At 41.7% G+C, this 20,185-nt stretch overlaps 1 protein-coding gene across 1 annotated transcript in view; it reads left to right on the top strand.

Moving 5' to 3' along the window:
• The window catches only part of LOC124134310, a 30,539-nt gene extending 11,474 nt beyond the window's left edge, over positions 1-19,065 (top strand). The window contains exons 8-24 of the mRNA XM_046499058.2: positions 205-321; positions 2,904-3,011; positions 3,617-3,718; positions 4,691-4,801; positions 5,021-5,122; positions 5,296-5,418; positions 6,940-7,038; positions 7,585-7,725; positions 9,841-9,924; positions 10,364-10,492; positions 11,459-11,578; positions 11,953-12,060; positions 12,671-12,811; positions 13,350-13,469; positions 14,882-14,992; positions 17,162-17,275; positions 18,675-19,065. Coding sequence (XP_046355014.2) covers positions 205-321; positions 2,904-3,011; positions 3,617-3,718; positions 4,691-4,801; positions 5,021-5,122; positions 5,296-5,418; positions 6,940-7,038; positions 7,585-7,725; positions 9,841-9,924; positions 10,364-10,492; positions 11,459-11,578; positions 11,953-12,060; positions 12,671-12,811; positions 13,350-13,469; positions 14,882-14,992; positions 17,162-17,275; positions 18,675-18,811 — 1,967 coding nt within the window. The 3' untranslated portion in view covers positions 18,812-19,065. The remainder of the gene's footprint in view (positions 1-204; positions 322-2,903; positions 3,012-3,616; positions 3,719-4,690; positions 4,802-5,020; positions 5,123-5,295; positions 5,419-6,939; positions 7,039-7,584; positions 7,726-9,840; positions 9,925-10,363; positions 10,493-11,458; positions 11,579-11,952; positions 12,061-12,670; positions 12,812-13,349; positions 13,470-14,881; positions 14,993-17,161; positions 17,276-18,674) is intronic.
• The last annotated feature ends 1,120 nt before the right edge of the window (positions 19,066-20,185 follow it).

Genomic DNA, 20,185 nt, shown 5'->3' on the forward strand with positions numbered 1-20,185 from the left:
TGTCTAATTTGATTGGATTAGCATCGTGTCATTCGAACATGACACAAAACGAAGCTATGGTGACGAATGGGCCCAGGTCATACATTATGATGGAATTATGATACACGACGATATATGTGCTCATTGGTTCCTACAAATTCCCCCCACATAACGAAGGCATACTAATACACGTTAAACTCACCCCACTTTCTCCGTTGTCTTCAGAGTGCCTGGACATTCGGAACTACCAGTGTTTCAAGGAAGGTGCGATACACGACTTCTTCTGCAACAGCCTCATCTGCTCCAACAGGGGCGGAATAGGATGGTGGTACCATGACGCCCGTAAGTCAGCTAGCACTGAGAACATGAATGTGTGTGTGAGTGTGTGAGTGAGTGTGTGAGTGAGTGAGTGAGTGAGAGAGTTTAACAGTTTTACAGTTATATCACGGCGTGTCAGCTTAATGTGGGATGAAAGCCCGAGGTGATGCAGGTGTAAGACGTTTCCCACCCGGTGAAACCCACGAGCACGGGTATGGTGCTGACAAACCTAGAAACATAATCGGGGCGAATCGGATTTGAACCCACAATCATAGGTTTCTGGCGCGTCCGAAGGGACGCAACTCTGCACAGCGAATCGCGGCGCCTTAGACGACTGGGCCACCCGTGCCCCCCTGAGAACATGAATACGGTAAGCCCCGTTAGTTCGGACTCTTCTAGTCTGGAATCCATCCTAACGGACAATATGGGAACGTCTACATATGTACACTTCAGCTCGCGTTAAAACGAGGTACTCGCGCGATGACCGCGTGTGTCGCCAGTACAGCACGCTTTCAGCTCTCGAAAGGAACGCGTTCTCCCATGGGGCACGGTAATTTACTTTTGAGTTGGTGTAGAGGGGAATTATTCTCTAACCTGTATTCGATAACCCGGTTACTTGATAATCCGGATATTTGTTTAATAAACGATTGTTAAACCGGACGATTTCACATGGAAAAATACTATAACGCGGTTTCAATCAACCAATACGCCTTATCCAGGATTCGCAATCCGAAAATTGCGGAATAATGGGGTTTCATTGTATAGTATTCCGTTGTATATGACTTTTCACTAGGCTTCTACAAATGATGTAAGAATGCACAGGTCAGACAGTTTGTTTGTTTGTGGGTTGCATAACGCCGCAATCAGCAATATTCCAACTACAGACGGCGGTCTGTAAATAATCGAGCCTGGACCAGACAATCCATTGATTGGGATACGAAATTGGGACACGATGACATGCATCAACCATGTCAGCGAGCCTGACAACCCGATCCCTATAACGACAAGCATAGTCGCCTTTTACGGCAAGCATTGGTTGCTGAAGACAGATTCTACCCGGATCTGCACGGGGCCAGGTCTGATCGTACTTGCATGGGAATTCCAAGTGCAGAATAAGCTGATACACCTACTGTGTTTTGAAATGTGAGGTAGTAAGTACCACACGCTTGTCGTTCGACCCGATTTTTATAGATCGTGTGGTTAAAATGCCTGACGAATACAAGCGGAACATCAACTCCACGTCACTCCGCCGCAGTCACCTATTCAATGGAAATGGATTCTTCCGTTGAACACGGAACACCCACTGTCTCTAAACTTGGTGTTCTCACAGATTTGTATGAAGTTTCCTTGGTAGGTATTCCTTCACTCTCAGTTGAAAAATAGTCAATTTGTGAGTATGAAAGAAGTGAAAATCATGGGGTTTAGGGGATTCTACGTGCGCTTCAATGTACCAAATATAACGTCTGAATATATATCTGGGGTCTGCACTATTAAAACCACAGAGCAACGTATTCACTGCGCCAACCGTTTTGGTGTGTGGTGGGTACACTTGATATATATATATGACAATTATTGGTCTATCTTTTGGCCTACACATGCAGAATTATATGCCATTTTATATACTTAGTATATATATAAAATGGCACATAATTCGAGATATAATTTGCATTTGTAAGCCCAAAGATAGACCAAAAATGTTCATTTAGTTGAAAACGAGACAAAATATGATTTTTTTATGTTTTATATGGGGTTGCGCACCCCTGCATTCCACCTCTCGATTCAGGTTTGTTTCTAATGATTTAAAGAAATCCACAACAAGTAATTATCCGATTAATCTCCGAACTAGCAGGGTCCGGAATCACGAGGTTTCGCTGTATTTCCACAGAGGATTCAGGATTCAGGATACATGAAGGTTTTACTCATAACAGTATTTAAGCGGCAATACCTTCTTTTTCGCAGGTAAAACCTAGACTCTTAAGTGCAGTTTATAAGATAAAAAAATGTTTTTAAGCAGGATTCGAACCCCTGAAATCTGAATAGTTTTCTTGATAAGTGTCATGTTTTCGCATTTGAAAAAAGTGGTATGAAAAAATATTGTTTCATTATAAAATGAATTTGAGAGAAGAGAGTATGTACTTCCGAAAACGTGCATTTGAAATGTCATTATCCGTTTACAGAATTGCCAGTGTTAGGAAGTATTTGATACGCGGAAGTACGTTCGTCGGCTTCGGGCAAGGAATGCACGATAACAAAGGCAAATCTGAAAAAGCAATTTGTTATCTCGTACATAATTTCTGATAATTCCAAGATGAAATACACTACTGATTTCATATGTCCTTTAAGCTGCAATCACACACAGAGTTGCGTCCCTTGGGCACGCCAGAAACCTATGATTGTGAGTTCGAATCCCGGTTCGCCCCGATTATGTTTCTTGGTTTGTCAGCACCATACCCGTGCTAAACGTGGTAAACGTCTGAGACTTGCATCACTTCGGACTTTCCTCCCACATTAAGCTGACACGAAGCGATATAACTGGAATACTGTTAAAAGCGGCGTTAAACCCAACTCACCCACTCACTCACATCGTTCTAACATTGTCTTTGCAGCCAGCTGCCAAGTGTCACCCCAAGACTGTGTGGTGTACAACACTACGTCAGTGAGGGAGGGGTTCTGTTACTACTGCGACCACCAGACAGGAGGCCCGCCCAGCGTAGGTGAGTAGATGTAGATGCTGCATCTATACGTTTCGCCCAAACTCGGGTACGATTCCCGCGAACAATTCTTTGCGTCCCTTCGTGACATTGGTACACAGTTGCTGAAGAGGAGTAAAATCACAACAATTGCCGCGTTTATCCTGGTCGTACTTTTGGAAAGCCTTCATGGCACTTAAGGCATAAGGAACATGTAACCTATTTGTGCTACGCTTTTGATATGTTACAGATATGATAAAGTGTGAAGCGACGAATTAATTTGTTAACCCATTATTGTGTCATGCTTGCAAAGTTATTTTAAAGGATATCAACATATTCTAAACGCATGTGTCAGTGTACGTACATGTAATCGCATGAGAGTATGTGCATGCGTGCGTGCGTTACGTGCATACACGTGCGTGTATTTCGGTTTGTAATCGGGCCTGAACCACTCTTCGCTTTCTCGAGGATCGATCCCCGCCAGTGAATCATTATATCAATCGCATCTAGTTGTTATTTTGTAATACAAATACAAATCTTGTCCCTTACCTATCGTACTGTATGTTTGAACATGTAACAAGCCTGTTGCACCACCCTGACTAACCCGCTGTTTTCTGTGTCTCCCACAGCCTGTAACCAGTGCGGCAAGTGCCTGCGCCCCGGAGAGTCTGTCAACTGCCCCGATGGCAAGAAGTACACTTGTGAGGACTCAACGATAGGCGCTTCTGAGAGTGAGTATACTACTAAAACTATTACTACTACTACTACTACTACTACTACTACTACTACTATTACTACTACTACTACTACTACTATTACTACTACAACTACTTCCACTACTACTACTGCTACTACTACTACTACTACTTCTTCTACTACAACAACTACTACTACGACTACGACTACAACTACTACTACTACTACTACTACTACAACTACTTCAACTACTACTACTGCTACTACTACTACTACTGCTGCTATCACTTCCACTACTACTAATATTGCTACTACTACTACTACTACTACTATTATTACTACTATTATTACTACTACAACAACTACTTCCACTACTACTACTACTACTACTACTACTACTGCTGCTATCACTCCCACTACTACTAATATTGCTACTACTACTACTTCTATTTCCACTACCGATACTACTACTACTAGTGCAACCACTTCTACTACTAATACTACTACTTCTACTACTACAACCAGTACTACTACTACTACTACTACTACCACCACTTCCACTACTACTACTACTACTACTACTACTACTACTACTACTACTACCACTACTTCTACTACTACAACCAGTACTACTACTACTACTACTACTACTACTACCACTTCCACTACTACTACTACTACTACTACCACTACTTCTTCTACTACTACTACTCCTACTACTACTACTACCACTTCCACTGCTACTTCTACTACCACCAGTACTACTGCTGCTACTACTACTACTACTACTACTACTACCATCACTTCCACTGCTACTACTACTACCACCACTACTACTACTACTACTACCACCACATCCACTACTACTACTATTGCTGCTTCTACTACCACCACTTCCACTACTACTACTACTACTACTACTGAATGCCGATATCTCACACTTTGCAACAGCCCTTTTTATAACCGATGCTGTAAAACCTGTCTTACTTCCTGTATTTTTGTTTCAGAGAAAGTCATTTGTAAAGTCAACGGTGAATCGTTTGCTGAAGACACGAACAAAACTATCGACTGCAACACCTTTCAGTGCACGAAATACGGCATCAAACGGCTAACAGCAGGTACATACACTTATTCCTTGCTTCGGGTAACCATTGCCAGTTTCCCGTGGATTTCGGGGTTTTACGTGGACTCCCCTAGGTAATTACGCTTACTGCCGATTTGTTTAGCCCTGTTTCAGATTAATTAGTAAAACATGTATCAATTTTCCTTCTGGTTTCTGCCAACCCTTGACGTTGACTGATTCGTAACTTAGTTTAATTGATTTTGTTTGTGTTTAGAATGTGGCCTCGGGGGCAAGTGTTACAAAGCGGGGGAGATGGTCGACAAGAGTCGATGTCTCACCTGTGTCGCAGAGGGAAATGAAACCCGTCTTGAAGAAGGTAACGTTACCACAAATTCGACGTCTTAAAGCAATCTGAATGTAATTCCCAGCTTATCGAGTAGTAGTAGTAGTAGTAGTAGTAGAGAGAGAGAGAGAGAGAGAGAGAGAGAGAGAGAGAGAGAGAGAGAGAGAGAGAGGCGCAGATGTTGATACAGGTTGTTCTGTTGGCAGGCTGCAAGCACCAGGACAAATGTTACAACGAAGGGGAGACAATCCGACTCAACTGTAAGACCATGCTGTGCGTCCGCCAGGCCAACGGCATGAGGTTCATAGAGGACGCAGACCAACCCACACGTGAGTGAACTCCATCCAGCTCGTAGCCAACCCACATAATTACTGTTCCAATGTAATCCAGCTCGCATGGCAGTCTCAGTAGTTACCGTAGACACTGCACTGTTACAGAATGGCACCTCTCCGAGGCAAGAGAATTAACTGACTTCAAAAGTCCAGTTTCAACCCTTGCCGAAATAGGCTGGAATTACTGGGCTCGATCGTAGCGCCACCAGTGGCTATTACCAGTTATGTCCCTTCTAAGCCTCTTATATGGACCAATCAGATTCCACCTCTCGTATCACTGGTTTACTTCACACAAAATGGTGGCGCCCGGTCAGGACGATCTGATCGATAATCAAGATCTATATTGTGACAAAACGGGTCTTACATCGCGAAATGCATCAAATCACGTGAGCACCTTGATTAAAAACATGAAAAGATTTGGAAAATATCTGCTGACAACGAGTTGGCGGTGAACATGCTTTGCAAATCCTGCAATCGACCGAAATCTGCACGACAGTTTACGAACCGGATTTCGATTTCGGTGCGCGATTTTGATTGGACTATGCATAGACTCGTTAGCCCAGCCTGGACTGGACTTTTATAGTCAGTTAACTCTCTTGCCTCGGGAAGATGCAGAATGGTAGCATATATGACAACTCCTTATCGGTGATAGTATCACGTAACGTATTGTGATAATGAGAGGATAGCAAACGACCGTCGAGGAAATACGAAATACAGAAATTTTGGCATTTTTCACGAACGATAGATCCAGATAATACGTCATTCCGAGTTTCGAGGTTTTTCTAAATATTACTTATTGACATTCTTATAAAGTAGACGAAGAAACACTTGTCAACCCTATTCTGTCAGCCTATTGGTCTTTTTTACGTTAAATGTTGTTAATTCGTGACGTAATGTTATCAATTTGTGACGTCATGATCAGTGGATGACGTCACATCGTATTATTCTCCCTAGTCAATGTGAGGTCATATCGCTTCCACTGACAACAACGAGAAGCGCTAAAATTCACATGTTGCAAATATCGAACGTTATCACACTGGATATATCTACTCTCACGTGCAGCGAGTGAGTTGGATTTAACGCCGCTTCTAGGTTTGTCAGCACCATACCCGTGCTCGTGGGTTTCGCCAAAGTGGTAAACGTCTGATACCTGCACTCGCTTGAGGCATTTCACGTCAGCTGATATCAATCACTGGATTGTCTGGTCCAGACTCAATTATGTACATCACTGGAATATCGCTGAGTGCAAACAAACAGTTACATCACGGCCCAGCATCCTAACATGAGAGAAAGCCATCAATGGGACACATCGTAATCGTTACAACACTTTGTTGAAAGCCTCGATACGGAAATGGTTGAGACAACAAGGTTCATAATAGGGGAGATCGGAGATTCGAACAACTTTGACCACAGCTTGACTACTGGGCCACCCCTTGCCACCATTTTATGATTTCATACAAAAATGTATTATTCAGGTGGAATAAGATCTATAATGAAGCCAGTGTTACTTTGTTACAGCGTGTCGCTGCCACAAGGAATGCTACCCAGTCGGTCCTTTCTCGTACGCCAACGACAAGATATGCGCCGTTTGCAGGCCAGACGGGAAAATTGATTATTGTGAGTACCTGTGTGACTGCAGTGTTAATAATATGGTTTCCTAGCTAAATGTGATAATTAATAGCGGCAAAAACATTTACCAGTCATAAGAAATGTCTGCTGAAAGCAGAATCCATGGTACATTTCTGACTCTACCATAAGCATGTTTTTATGAATGACTGTCAAATAATGGTGATACGTGTTGTTCGCGAACACATATGAATGCTTGTGTTTTTTATTGTTGTTGGTTTACTTTGCATGATGAGATGATCGTCAATTTTATCTTGAAATTTCAACTTAGAACGTATCTTGAAATTTCAAGAAAAAAACCTAATAAAACAAATGGCCCTAAAAAGCTTCCGTATATTAGGGCGATTTTTGAAAAAAATATTCTTAAAATTTCAGGATGTTATGTTGAAATTTCAAGATAATGATCTTGAAATTTCAAAATAAAAAGTTGAAGTTTTAAGATCATAACTTGAAATGTCAACTTAGTATCCTAAAATTTTAAGAAAAAAAACAAAAACAAATGGCCCTTAAAGGCTTCCATAATATTGTTCCCCCCAGCTTGCAAGATGTCCAACGGGGAATGTCTGCAGGTGAACCAGGAGGAGGAGAGTCCTGTGTTGGGATGCTACAGGATGAAGTGCACCTTTGAAAACAGCACCAGGACGCTGAAGATTGACAAGGCTCCGGGCCAACCTCTGCGTAAGCCCTTATCGTGGACTTCAAGATTGCTACTAACTTTCTTGATTGCTTGTTTGTTTGTTTGTTGTTTAACGCGCACTCTGCGATATTCCAGCTATATGACGGCGGCCTGTAAATAATCGGGTCTGGACCAGACAATCTACATTTTGTATTCATCGATATTGTGAGTAACGATCAGTGCCGTCGGGGTATGATTGTACGTTATCAGCCAAGTCACAGAACCTGACCACCCGATCCATTTGGTCGACTATTAGGACCAGCATAGGTTGCTGGGGACACTTTCTAACCCTGAATCCCCACGGCGTTAGTTGGTTGATTGCCATTAGTGAGTGAGTGAGTGAGTGAGTATGGTTTTACGCCGCTTTTAGCAATATTCCAGCAATATCACGGCGGGGGGCCCAGAAATGGGCTTCACACAGTGTACCCATGTGGGGAATCGATCTCGGATCTGCGGAGTGACGAGCAAAAGCTTTAACCACAAGGCTAACCAACCGCCCCTTTTAGAATACAGATATTTTGTCTTAAAGCGTTGTGAGATATGAGCGTTTGTTTGATGAAAACCCCAAATACGGTATTCCTGTTTACTTACTGTTTCCATTTGTCTTGAAAGTATTCCTGTAATTGCAAAATGTACGTTGATATTGTGACTGCGAGGCAATAATATGATTCACTGCTAGGCGCGTTGACAAACATTGAGATCATTTACTTTCAGTGCCGTTCACAAACACTGAGGTGATTCACTGTTTCGACAGTTAACAAACACTGAGATGATTCACTTTTAGTATCGTTAACAAACACTGAGATGATTCACTTTTAGTACCGTGAACAAACATTGAGATGATTCACTTTTAGTACCGTTAACAAACACTGAGATGATTCACTTTTAGTACCGTTAACAAACACTGAAATGATTCACTTCTACGAACGTTAACAAACACTTAGTTGTTTCCGTTTAAGTCACGTTTACAAACGATGGGAGTGTTCACAAGGAGCCGACGAACATGCTTATGTTTCGATTACCTGATATTTTCCCAGAATGTTTATACATATTACTCTGTTTCAAATGGATTTTCATCAAATGGAAAATACATATATAAGCAATTAACCCTCCGCTCCAAGAAACAAAGTTCCATCTACGCTTCTCGTACAAGGATCTCGACGGCTTGGATCCTTGCTCATAATATCAATCATTTGTTTATCTGGCCCAGAATCAATTCGTTACATGGAATGTGTAGCGATAAAAACACATACAACGTAAGTTGAACTTCTCGTACTTGAGTGAGTGAGTGAGTTGAATAAAAAAACAACGTTACTCACTGGGACGACATAGCATCTATTGATTTTAACACATGTATTTGTTGACAACATGGAAATACATTTCTGAGACGTATTAACGTTTTATCGATAAATGGTCACACTAAACTTTATCATGTAATTTAAATCAATTTATTGCTGCTCCGTTATCCAGAGTTACTTATCATCACAGTATATAAATTTTGTAGGTTAAAACTAAGCCGATCGTAAAGCAAGCCTCTTGTTCACAACAGAAGGGCTTAACACTTCGGCTAGATCTGTCTCGCTCACATCTCAGGGATCCCGCGGTGGTAGATCAACGGCTCACGTCAAAGGGCGCGGTGGTAGATCAACAGCTCACGTCAGTGCTGGGCGCCAGGGCTCCCTATGCACAGCGACTTTCCGCTGATCTATCGTATTAGAGTGACGCTAAAACTTGAAGCAAAAGCTTACGAAAATATCACCCCTTCTCACCATGTATACATTCCCTATAAACTAGATTTGGCTGAAACTGTTGCAGCGTTTTTGTGCTTTTTTCGGATAAAACAGGCTTGGTTCAACTAATCTTAGAATAATTTGGTGTAATGAAAAACTAATTTAAATATAATGCAAACATTTGGAAAGTGAACGGATTAAATAATCAATGACGTCAATTGGACATGTGTCTATGTGTTCATTTTTATATTATTGCATTCGTAAATGTGTGTGTGTGTGTGTGTGTGTGTGTGTGTGTGTGTGTGTGTGTGTGTGTGTGTGTGGTGATAGATTTACTGATAGATACATCGAGTGTAATTTACTGAATGATTAACTGATTTGTTTTAGAGTGTCTTCTTCCTGACAGCACATGCCTGAAGGAAGGCGAGAAGAAGGAGATCAATGGCCAACGATACAGGTGCACTGGAAAAGGTATAGTTTAAGTCGAACTACCCAAACAACATAAGGACTAGTTAGCGACTGAGCGTGTGTGAGTAGGTGCGAGAGTGTGCGTTTGTGAGTGAGTGAGTGAGTGAGTGCGAAAATGATACCACGTATAAGAGTAAATGAAACTGAATGTGCGAGTGAGTGAGTGAGTGAATGATAGATTGGGTGAATGGGTGATAGACTGAGAGCTTGAGAGAGTGCCTATATACTGAGTGATAGAGCATGTAGTTGACAGACTGAGAGTGATAGACAAGGTATTGATAAAATAAAAAATGCATCAAAGAGGGATTGGGTGATCCTGTCTAGTTATTATTATTATTATTATTATTATTATTCATAATAATGTTTCATAACCTGAATGAAGACCACTAAGGCTATATAGGGGATCGATGAGTAGTACTTTATGCCAACCCTTCTACTCCAGATATGTGCATTGTGGGGGACAAGGACCTCCCCCTAGGTGACTCCATGCAGTACTACTGCCACGAGCTGGTATGCGAGGAAGAAATGGTCAACGGCCGCAAGACTCTCCAAACGTTCATCAAAGAATATGGTCAGTAAAGATATGAGGTCTTCGTTATTGTTATTGTCCCAAAATGTTTCGAGTCTTCATGTTCTTCCAAATGCCAAATCTAGACTTCAATATGGTCAGTATATTCCCTTCTAACATAGTCGACCCATCCTCGATTATCTAGGGCATTATATCTCCATTCTATTTTGATTACCATCCTGGTCCCATTCGCTACTATAGCCTTGTTTGTGATATAATGTCACCATCTTCCTTATCAGTATTTCCCTCGCGCATAGTACATTTGATTTGACGGATATGAAACGTCGTCTCATTCGAATGGAAAAACGTTTGACGGCAGCTGGAACAGGGATATAATACCCTGGATTATCGATGATCAATCGACCCATTATCTAAAAGATCAGTAATTTAGAACCCTATGTGTAATATGAACAGAGAAAGGTCTGTCAAAGGCGAACTTAAAAATGTCTCGAGGAATTCGAAAGCGTACATTGTACTCTTGACAACGAGGATGGTGTTGTGCAGAGTTTGGTTCCAATAAATATGTATTACCCTCTCGTATTTCTTTGTTAAAATATTATTTGTTTAATCAGGATACGTATATATTTGTTCAGTAGAGTAATATCGACGTCATATAGACTAAATGCAGTTGAAAGTCGACTTCGGATGACAGGCACCGCAGTAAGAACCCGATCCATTTAGTCACCTCTGACAACAAGCATTGGTCATTGTGCACCTAACCCAGCCCGGACCCCCCAGTACATTGTCCGCCAGTGCTGGACAGCTCTACAGTAAAACCTAGTTTTTCCAGACGATACCGTTCCCAGTGAAATCATCTAAAATAACAAATGTCCCGATTAACGAATCTTGATACTTATCTGTTTAATGTAATACGTAGACGTTCCCAACAGTGCATCAAACGGAAAGCGGAACTTCCGGATTAATTGTGTGCGGCCTACCGCGGTTTTACTGTTGTCTTTCTATGTCCAGGTTGCAAGGTTGGAGACAGCTGCAAGAAGTTGAATGAGACGTTTGACATCAACTGTGACAAATACCAATGTAAGCTGGCGCCAGGAGACAAGTATGCCAAGCCTGCGAAGATTCAAGAATGTAAGTACAGCATCATACACTCGTACATTTAAGGCTATAACTGATAATTTTTGACCGCGTATCTAGGCAAACATATCGTTATTATTTCGTTTTGTTTTGTTTACGTAACCGCCATTAAAATTTGTAAAAACCCAATGAAGTGTCTAAAGCAGGTGTATCTATCTATTAGGGTTGTAAATCATGGCGTGACAGATTAACTCTAGTAATATGAAAGAATCGGAATCCTCAACTTCTTTTGAGTAGTATAGTTTGATCTTCATATGAAGCAATATTTTACACACAAAATCTTTTGAAAATATTCGATTTGAATTTTTTCCTTTATTCAGTTATTGTTGTTTTTATTATTGTTTTTAGTAATTCATTGTTATTTCCAGTGTGTTCATTTAATGGGAATTGCATCGAGAAAGGCAAGATGTACATGAGCGACAACTGCGTCAACAGAGAATGCAATTCAGATGCCAAGCTGGTGGTAAAAGACATAGGCAAGTCATAACTGAAGCCATTTAATTCTGTATATTATTTAAGACGTTGTCTCTTATTTCAAAGGGGCGGTCGGGTAGCCTAGTGGTTACAGCGTTCGCTCGTCACGCCGAAGACCCGGGTTCGATTCCCGACATGGGTACAATGTGTGAAGCCCATTTCTGGTGTCCCCCGCCGTGATATTGCTGGAATATTTCTAAAAGCGGCGTAAAACCATACTCAGTCAGTCAGTCAGTCTTATTTCAAAATAAAATGATTTTCAAGAGAAACAAATCAATTATATTTCTGCAGAGTCTTTTGAATATAAAACTACAATGCCAGAGAATGTTCAGACTCGATGATCTGGCGAAGCAGATTTCATTATAAGAAAACGATAGATATATGTCAAGACAAAAAAAAGTAGTTATACTCAACATCCAATGTCCCGTAGACGTATCGTCAAAACATCACATAAAAATGACGTGTTCAGAAAGAAATCAGTTTAGGTCTCAAATTGGCCATTTGCTCCTTTGGGTAGACAGGTAAAACATACGTTTTAAAGACCAAGACTAGTTTGATATATACGTGTATATTATTCTCTCGACATTTATGTAGAATTTCCTGTTTAAACAGGATGCAAATCTACGTTGACTGGCACCTGTTTGAAAGTTGGGGAGTCTGTGACTGTTGGTGGGAAGAAAGAGCAATGTGGGACCAACAGCAACAGCAACAGCAACAGCCAAACCGGATCAAGCAGTAGCACTACTTCAAGAAGTAAGTCTTCGAATATCGATGTGGATGGACCTTCATATTCGCATTAACCTGTAATAATGTTTCTTCGATTCATCGTTTTATATTTTACCTGGACGTAAACTGTCATAGACTCTTGTGAGTTTCACGTTCGTTTACCATTGGTGCTACCCTTTCGCTAATAACTGCAGATGATGTTATCATATTAAGGTTAAAATTATGCTTCTCAAAAGAACTTTTTCATTTGACTAGAATTAATCTGTCATGACATATGCAATATCCGGGTGTTCTTTAATTTCTTTTGAATAGTAACTATACAAGTAATATTATATTATATACAATAGATTGTTTCTATTTGATTGTTGGTCCGTCATGTTTGCTTTTCTACTTTCTACTCAAACTAAAAAATAATCAGTTTCCTTCCTGATCTAAGTATAGAAATTCGAGAAAGTAGACAGCGCTGCACACATACCTATGACGAAATTATGCAACATATCATTGGTATGTATAATAGTATTCTTTCAAGTAAATTCATGTACATAAACTTCGGTCTCAATTTCAGTGTGTAGAGTGAGCACTGGGCAAGACGTGGCCTACAACGACACCATCGATATATACTGCAACACCCGCATCTGCCAGACACGAAATGGCGTCACAAACCTTTACGTCGTGGGCAAACCGCGTAAGTATCGAGTTTATGTCATACCACGATACCCGTGAAGATCCGGGTTAGAATAGATCTACAGCAACCCGCTCTTGTCGTAAGAGGCGACTAACGGGATCGGGTGGTCAGGCTCGGTGACCTGGTTGATGCATGTCATCGTATCCCAAATGCGTAGATCGATGCTCATGATGCCAATCACTGGATTGTCTGGTTCAGACTCTATTATTTACAGACCGCCGTCATATAGCTGGGATATTGCTGAGTGCGGCGTTAAGAAACGAACAAATTATACCACGATGAAGGGAACGAAAGACCCGGTGATCAAAGACGCCATAACCACCTGCGCTGAATTGCAATCTACGATCCCCCAATCTCATTGAAGTCAGATCTTTTACTCCGATTCGATACCTCACTGGCAATCCGTTCTTGGGAGGTCGCATCGGGTGACGTTTCTTATCAGCGTCGAGGCTTCTAAATCCTCGGTATGAGCAGACTGACACAAGTCATTCAGAGGGACATATGTGATGTTTTACGTCGGAAACGTACATAACGGACAGTTTCGTGAAATTGGGTTTAATGTCGCTGCCAAGATTATAACACTTATATAGCGACGTGCATGCACGTGAATACCCCAGTCAGACACAATATACTAACTCCGATACGACCAGTCCTTGTCCCTTAATGCCGAGCGCCAGACAGGGTAACAAGTACCATCTTTTAACGTCTTTTGATATGACGCGGACGGGGATCGGACCCCGGACCTTCCGCTCTCCGGGCGGACGCTCTACCACTAGACCACAGAGGCTGTCGAATTGCAAACGACCGTCGAGGAAATACAGATAATGTCCAGAGTAAATGAATGGTATCAACATCGAAAGTTTGGCATTTATCACGAATGATAGATCTAGATAATCCGTCATTTCAAGTTTCGAGGTTATTCTAAATAATACTTATTGACATTCTAATAAAGTAGATGAAGAAAAGTAACACTTCTGAAATGTCATAAGGACGCTCTCCCACTGGACCACGGAGGCGGTCTCTGTATGTAAAATAATAACGCCACGCTTATAATATTATTGATATGTTACATGTTTATATTTTAACAGTAAACCTATTGTGTTCCCATAAACTGGATATTAATTTCACGAATGACTTAGTAGTCTGAGGCGCGTAGCTATGCAAAGCGAATTACGCCCCTTTTCAACCAGGATCCGCTGATCCAAGCTTGTCCATAAGTATCATTATTAGCTTGTGAGCATTATACCGGCGCTCGTGTGTTTCTCTAAACTGGTAAACGTCTACGACCAACGTCACTTAGTATGTTACGTCCTCATCAAGGGGTAACGCGGTGATGTAACGGTAACTGTTCAAAACGACGCCTTTAGAACCATAAAACAGCTGACATTCTGACGTTTACCATTCACTTCCAGAATGTCAAATCACGGCAAATAGCAAGAAGGAATGTTTCGATGCCGGAACCACCAAATACTGCGTCAAGTGCAACTTCAACTCCGTCACACAAAGCGTCAGCTTTGAACAAAGTAAGTGTAACCATGGTATATCTTTTATATCTACTTCTATATGCTGTTAAGCAGTTTCACGATTGGTTATCTTCACAGAACGTAATGGTAATTGTCAAACCGGGTTCCTTGTCCATTAAGTACGTAAGCGTCATTGATAAGTTCTTTTTCAAAAGAACCTTCCGTGATATAAAGATATCTCATTTGTTTTTAATACTTACTGTGTTGACCTGTATTGGCGAAATGAGGTTTAACGTCACGTTACATATAATTACGTGTGTGAGGCTGCTTGTTCTAGCCCGGACTTTACGGTGCTAGCGCACTGTGATAGTGCACGGATATTCTCAGACACAGTATACTGACTCCGAGCCGACCAGTCATTGGTTCATTTTCTTAATACCGAACGTCACGCAGGGTTACAAAAAGTACCACCTTTACATATTTTGGTATGATATGGCCAGGAGATCAAACCACCGACTATCTGCTCTCCGACTTGACACTCTGTCCTCTTGACCACGACGGTCGACGTTAAACTGACCGGCGTCTATTTCTTCCACCTAATTAAATTAGTAACGTCAATGTCTGAAGGTTTCAAATGGGAACAGCTCATTTACTGTCATAACTTGACCCAGAGTATTTTATTCTTCCAATTTGTTTCTCTCATTCTTCCCGTCTAACAACAATAACATCGGAATACATCTCCCAGACATCAATTCCTGGGTCTGTAAGAGGACACAATGAGGACAAAGAATTATAGTCCTGCTTGCAATACCAGGAACCAATCTCCGGGGTAGGACATTGTGTGTTTGGAACCATTGTCCGTAGGCCATTGGTTCCTGCTGACTATGAAAGCGTTTACCTAGGCGTCTATTGGACGTCCGACGTCTATTATAGGAAATCTGGTGATCAATACCTGCTGCTTCACTAACTGACAAGCTCAAGTCAAACTAATTGTGTAACATTCTGTAACATTATTGAGTATGTCGTTATAGAGTTATAAATCTTCAACGCTTGAGACATGTGCACCAATGTATATGGGGCATCAGTTAGGATTGTTCAATTCGAACAAAGCATAATTATTGTAAGCTGTCAGGACATCCAAAATATGCACAAATCATGATTTATTTTTCATGAATTCTTCTAACGCGGATAACGAATAAGTCAAAGGTGAGAAGATATGAAATGACATTTTTCAGGAGGTGGAAATATGGTATTATGGTTTCCTTGACAGCTAGATCTGTTCCAAGTACAGCTCTTGCTGCCTTTGAATTCCACTGGTGTCTGACTCGGGTCCTAAGACAGACAGAAACCGTTCAAAGCTTCTCATCACGTTTGTTTCAAAATGCATCGAGGGTTTTACCTCCTTAAGTGCTCCCCAGACACCACATGAGTCAAATCCCTGCAAGACTTTCAATGACGCAAAATTCAAAGAACAGTTTATGGCATGACATAAAGTGGTAGGTTATTTGGCATTAACTTTTACGACATCCCGAACAGTCAAATAAGGCGTGATGTAATGGTAGAAGCGAAGGTTTTCTTTCAAAAACAGCGGATGACGTATGTATCTTTTAATCTGAGGTTCACACTGTTTTGTGGCGAGAGTGGCGAGAGTTAGGCAGATGTGCTTTGCACAGATGTGACATTTTATAGTTTAACTGCATCTTAAAATTTTATGACAAACTTTATGTTATTCTCTGTATAATGAATGGGATACACCAGTCACAGTGCCGCTCGTCATTATGAGAACATGAGAGGAGAAATGTATTAAGTGTGTGAAGCGTACGTACAATCAGGATCGATGAGCGAGATGGGCGAGGTGAAATAATGGTTTAACGTCGCGTTCAAGATTATTCTTTTATGTAGCGATGTGTGTGTGTGTGTGTGTGTGTGTGTGTGTGTGTGTGTGTGTGTGTGTGTGTGTGTGACCGATTGTACTGCTGTCGGTTTTATAGTGCTAGTCCACTGAGATACCAAGTCGCAGTTTAACATGGATACCCCACTCAGTCACAGTATCCTGACTCTCAGTCCAGTCCTTGCCCAGTTTTATGCTCTACTGCCAGACGCCAGACGTTCTTCAAACGCCTTTCAAAACAAAATCTCAAGCCAAACATATGTTTTGTTGTATTTTGTCAATGAGTAACTTGCCGTCTTTACTCTGGCATACTGATTTATTCTAACTATCATCCACAGCCTGTATTGGTGACAACGGAGCCTGTGTGGCGCCTGGGGAGACGGCTCCGTACAGGTGTGGAACAGCTATTTGCAACAGCGCCACCTACAAGATGGATAAAGTGGAGAAGAAACGTACGTTGTTATCTGACCTTGGCAGTTCGGACAAGGCCACGTCACATCAACTGTTTGTTCCATGGAATAGCCTTAATGCATAGATTAAACTAGTCACCTTGAATACAATTGGCTCGAAAAACAGAACACCATGTAACTCTTTGCTTTGTCTAAACAGATGGGAAATACACTACATCTAAGGAGAGACGTGTGGCCGTGTATATCGCTGAGCAAAGTTGCGCTCCTTGGGCATGGCTTTAGTTTGATTCCCTAACATTATGGTACTAGGTTTGACAGCTCCATACACCTGCTCGTGGGTTTCATCAGAGGTTTTCGTCCTCTCACAGAAAGCTGACACGCTGTGATGTAACAGTAATACTATTTCTCATTCAAAGCGACGTTTTTGTTTGTTTGTTTGTTGTTTAACAGCGCTCTCAGCAATATTCCAGCTATATGACGGCAGTCTGTAAATAATCGAGTCTGGACCAGACAATTCAGTGATTGACATCATGAGCATCGATCTCCGCAATTGGGATGCGATTACATGCATCAACCATTTTAGCGAGCCTGACCACCCGATCCCGTTAGTCGCCTCTTAAGACAATCAATGTGTGAAGCCAATCTATGGCGCCCTCTGTCTTGATGTTGCTGGAATATTGCTAAAAGCAGCGTAAAACTATACTCACTCACTCACTCACTCTTACGACAACTACAGTCTTCTTATACGATATTTCAAACATGCAATTTTCCCACTCTTTGAAAAAAGCAATGATCCGAAGAACAAATAATAAATTTCTGTGGCCTAAAGTGTAATTCGTATACGATAAATAAAGCGTAAGCGCGTGTGCAAAATTTTGACAATTCCATCATCGGAAGCTACTCCGCCCTGTTTCCGTGATTAACGGTTGGGTAGTCAACGATATACTGTTGTGACAGTGGAAACAAGTTCCGCTATCGATTCCTGCCAGCGCAGGATGAGATGGAGTTTGTGAGGCGTGTTTAGTGATCATAGCATAACCAACCTCACCGACTTGCTGGCGATGCTCTGTAGAGTAGGATATTGGGGTAGTACAATGGTTACAGCAGTGTCTCTCACGCCGAAGTCCCAGGTTCGATTACGAAATGCATACACTGTGTAAATCAAATCTTATATAACTAAAAGCTAAAACTTTACACTAAACACACTGCGATGTTCCCGTGCAGGTTTAGGACAAGCTGTTTCGCTAACGCTATTTAAAAACAGTAAAACCCGGTTCATCCGGACGGTTGACTCCAAATGAAATCATCCGGATTAACAAATGTCCGGATTAACGAATCGTTGGTGTATTTTATAAGTTTTTAACGCTTTTCCGGATTAACGGTGTCCGGACTAACGAGGTTCCACTGTATACAAGTCTAAAACATCTCCTTTCTCTTCCAGAATGTGCTTTCTCAAATGGAGTTTCCACCAAGTGTATCCCTGCGGACGGGTTTGCTCCGATCACCAGCGGTGGGAAAACATATGATAAATGTACATGCAAGAACCCAGACACTAACTCTGTAAAATGTTTCTTTTGAGGTGGCAGGTTTTACCGCTATGAAACCCAGTGTTAACGAGATTCGGATATTTGGAAACGAAACAAAACTGTTCTTGAATTTAGTAGGAGGATTCTTAAACATGTCTTCTGCTACATTGACAATTTACGTTGTTTCTTGCTGACAGCGGCAGAAAAATTAATAACGTGTCTAATAATTGTTGTCTAGGGAAGGTTTAAGTACTGAGTCTAAGTTTTGTGAACATATAAAAATAAACATGGCCTCAAGACATATGACTTCAGTCTTTGTTATTTTACGCAACAGTCAGAAATATTCCAGGTCTATCGCGGCGGCATTAGTTCTAGTCTGGACGAGAAAATCAATGGTTGATGTTATGAACAAAGTTCCATGCCGTCGGGGTATTATTGCACACGACGAACAAGTCACCAAGCCCTGAACACCCGATCGCAGCTATGTGGAAGCATTTGGGAGGATCTGGTCATTGTAGACGGGGTCCCCAAGAGGATGTGTATGATAGCTGCGTTCTTGTTTGATAAATACCTTGGACCCTTTCTTCATTTTCCCGTCCTTCATTCACCACCACCACCTCCACCACCACCACCACCACCGCCAACAACAACAACAATAACAACACTACCACCACTATCATCACCAATAACGCCACCACCATCAATACCACCACCACTTTCACCACTATCACCACCACCACCAACAACACCACCACCAACAACAATAACAACACTACCACTACTACCACCACTATCAACACCACCACCACCAACAACACTACCACCATCATCAATACCACCACTATCACGACCACCACCACCAACACTACCACCACCATCAATACCACTACTATCACCACCACCACCACCAACAACAACACTACCAACACCTTCAATACAACTACTATCACCACCACCAACAACATCAACAACAGCACCACTACAACCACCACTATCACCACTACAACCACCACCACCACCACAACAACAATACTACCACCACCATCAATACCATCACCACCACCACCACCACCACCAACAACAACAACAACACTACCAACACCTTCAATACAACTACTATCACCACCACCAACAACATCAACAACAGCACCACTACAACCACCACTATCACCACTACAACCACCACCACAACAACAACAATACTACCACCACCATCAATACCATCACCACCACCACCACCACCACCACCACCACCACCAACAACAACAACAACAACACGTACTTCCACTACTACCACCACTATCACCACCACCACCAACAACAAAAACAAAACCACCACCGTCATCACCACCACCATCACCACCCCCACCACCACTACCACCACCTCCACAATCAATACCACCACTATCATCATCAATACCCTCCC

Source organism: Haliotis rufescens, unplaced genomic scaffold (genome assembly GCF_023055435.1).
Source record: "Haliotis rufescens isolate VD_foot unplaced genomic scaffold, xgHalRufe1.0.p SCAF_11, whole genome shotgun sequence".
Taxonomy (NCBI): Eukaryota; Metazoa; Mollusca; class Gastropoda; order Lepetellida; family Haliotidae; genus Haliotis; species Haliotis rufescens.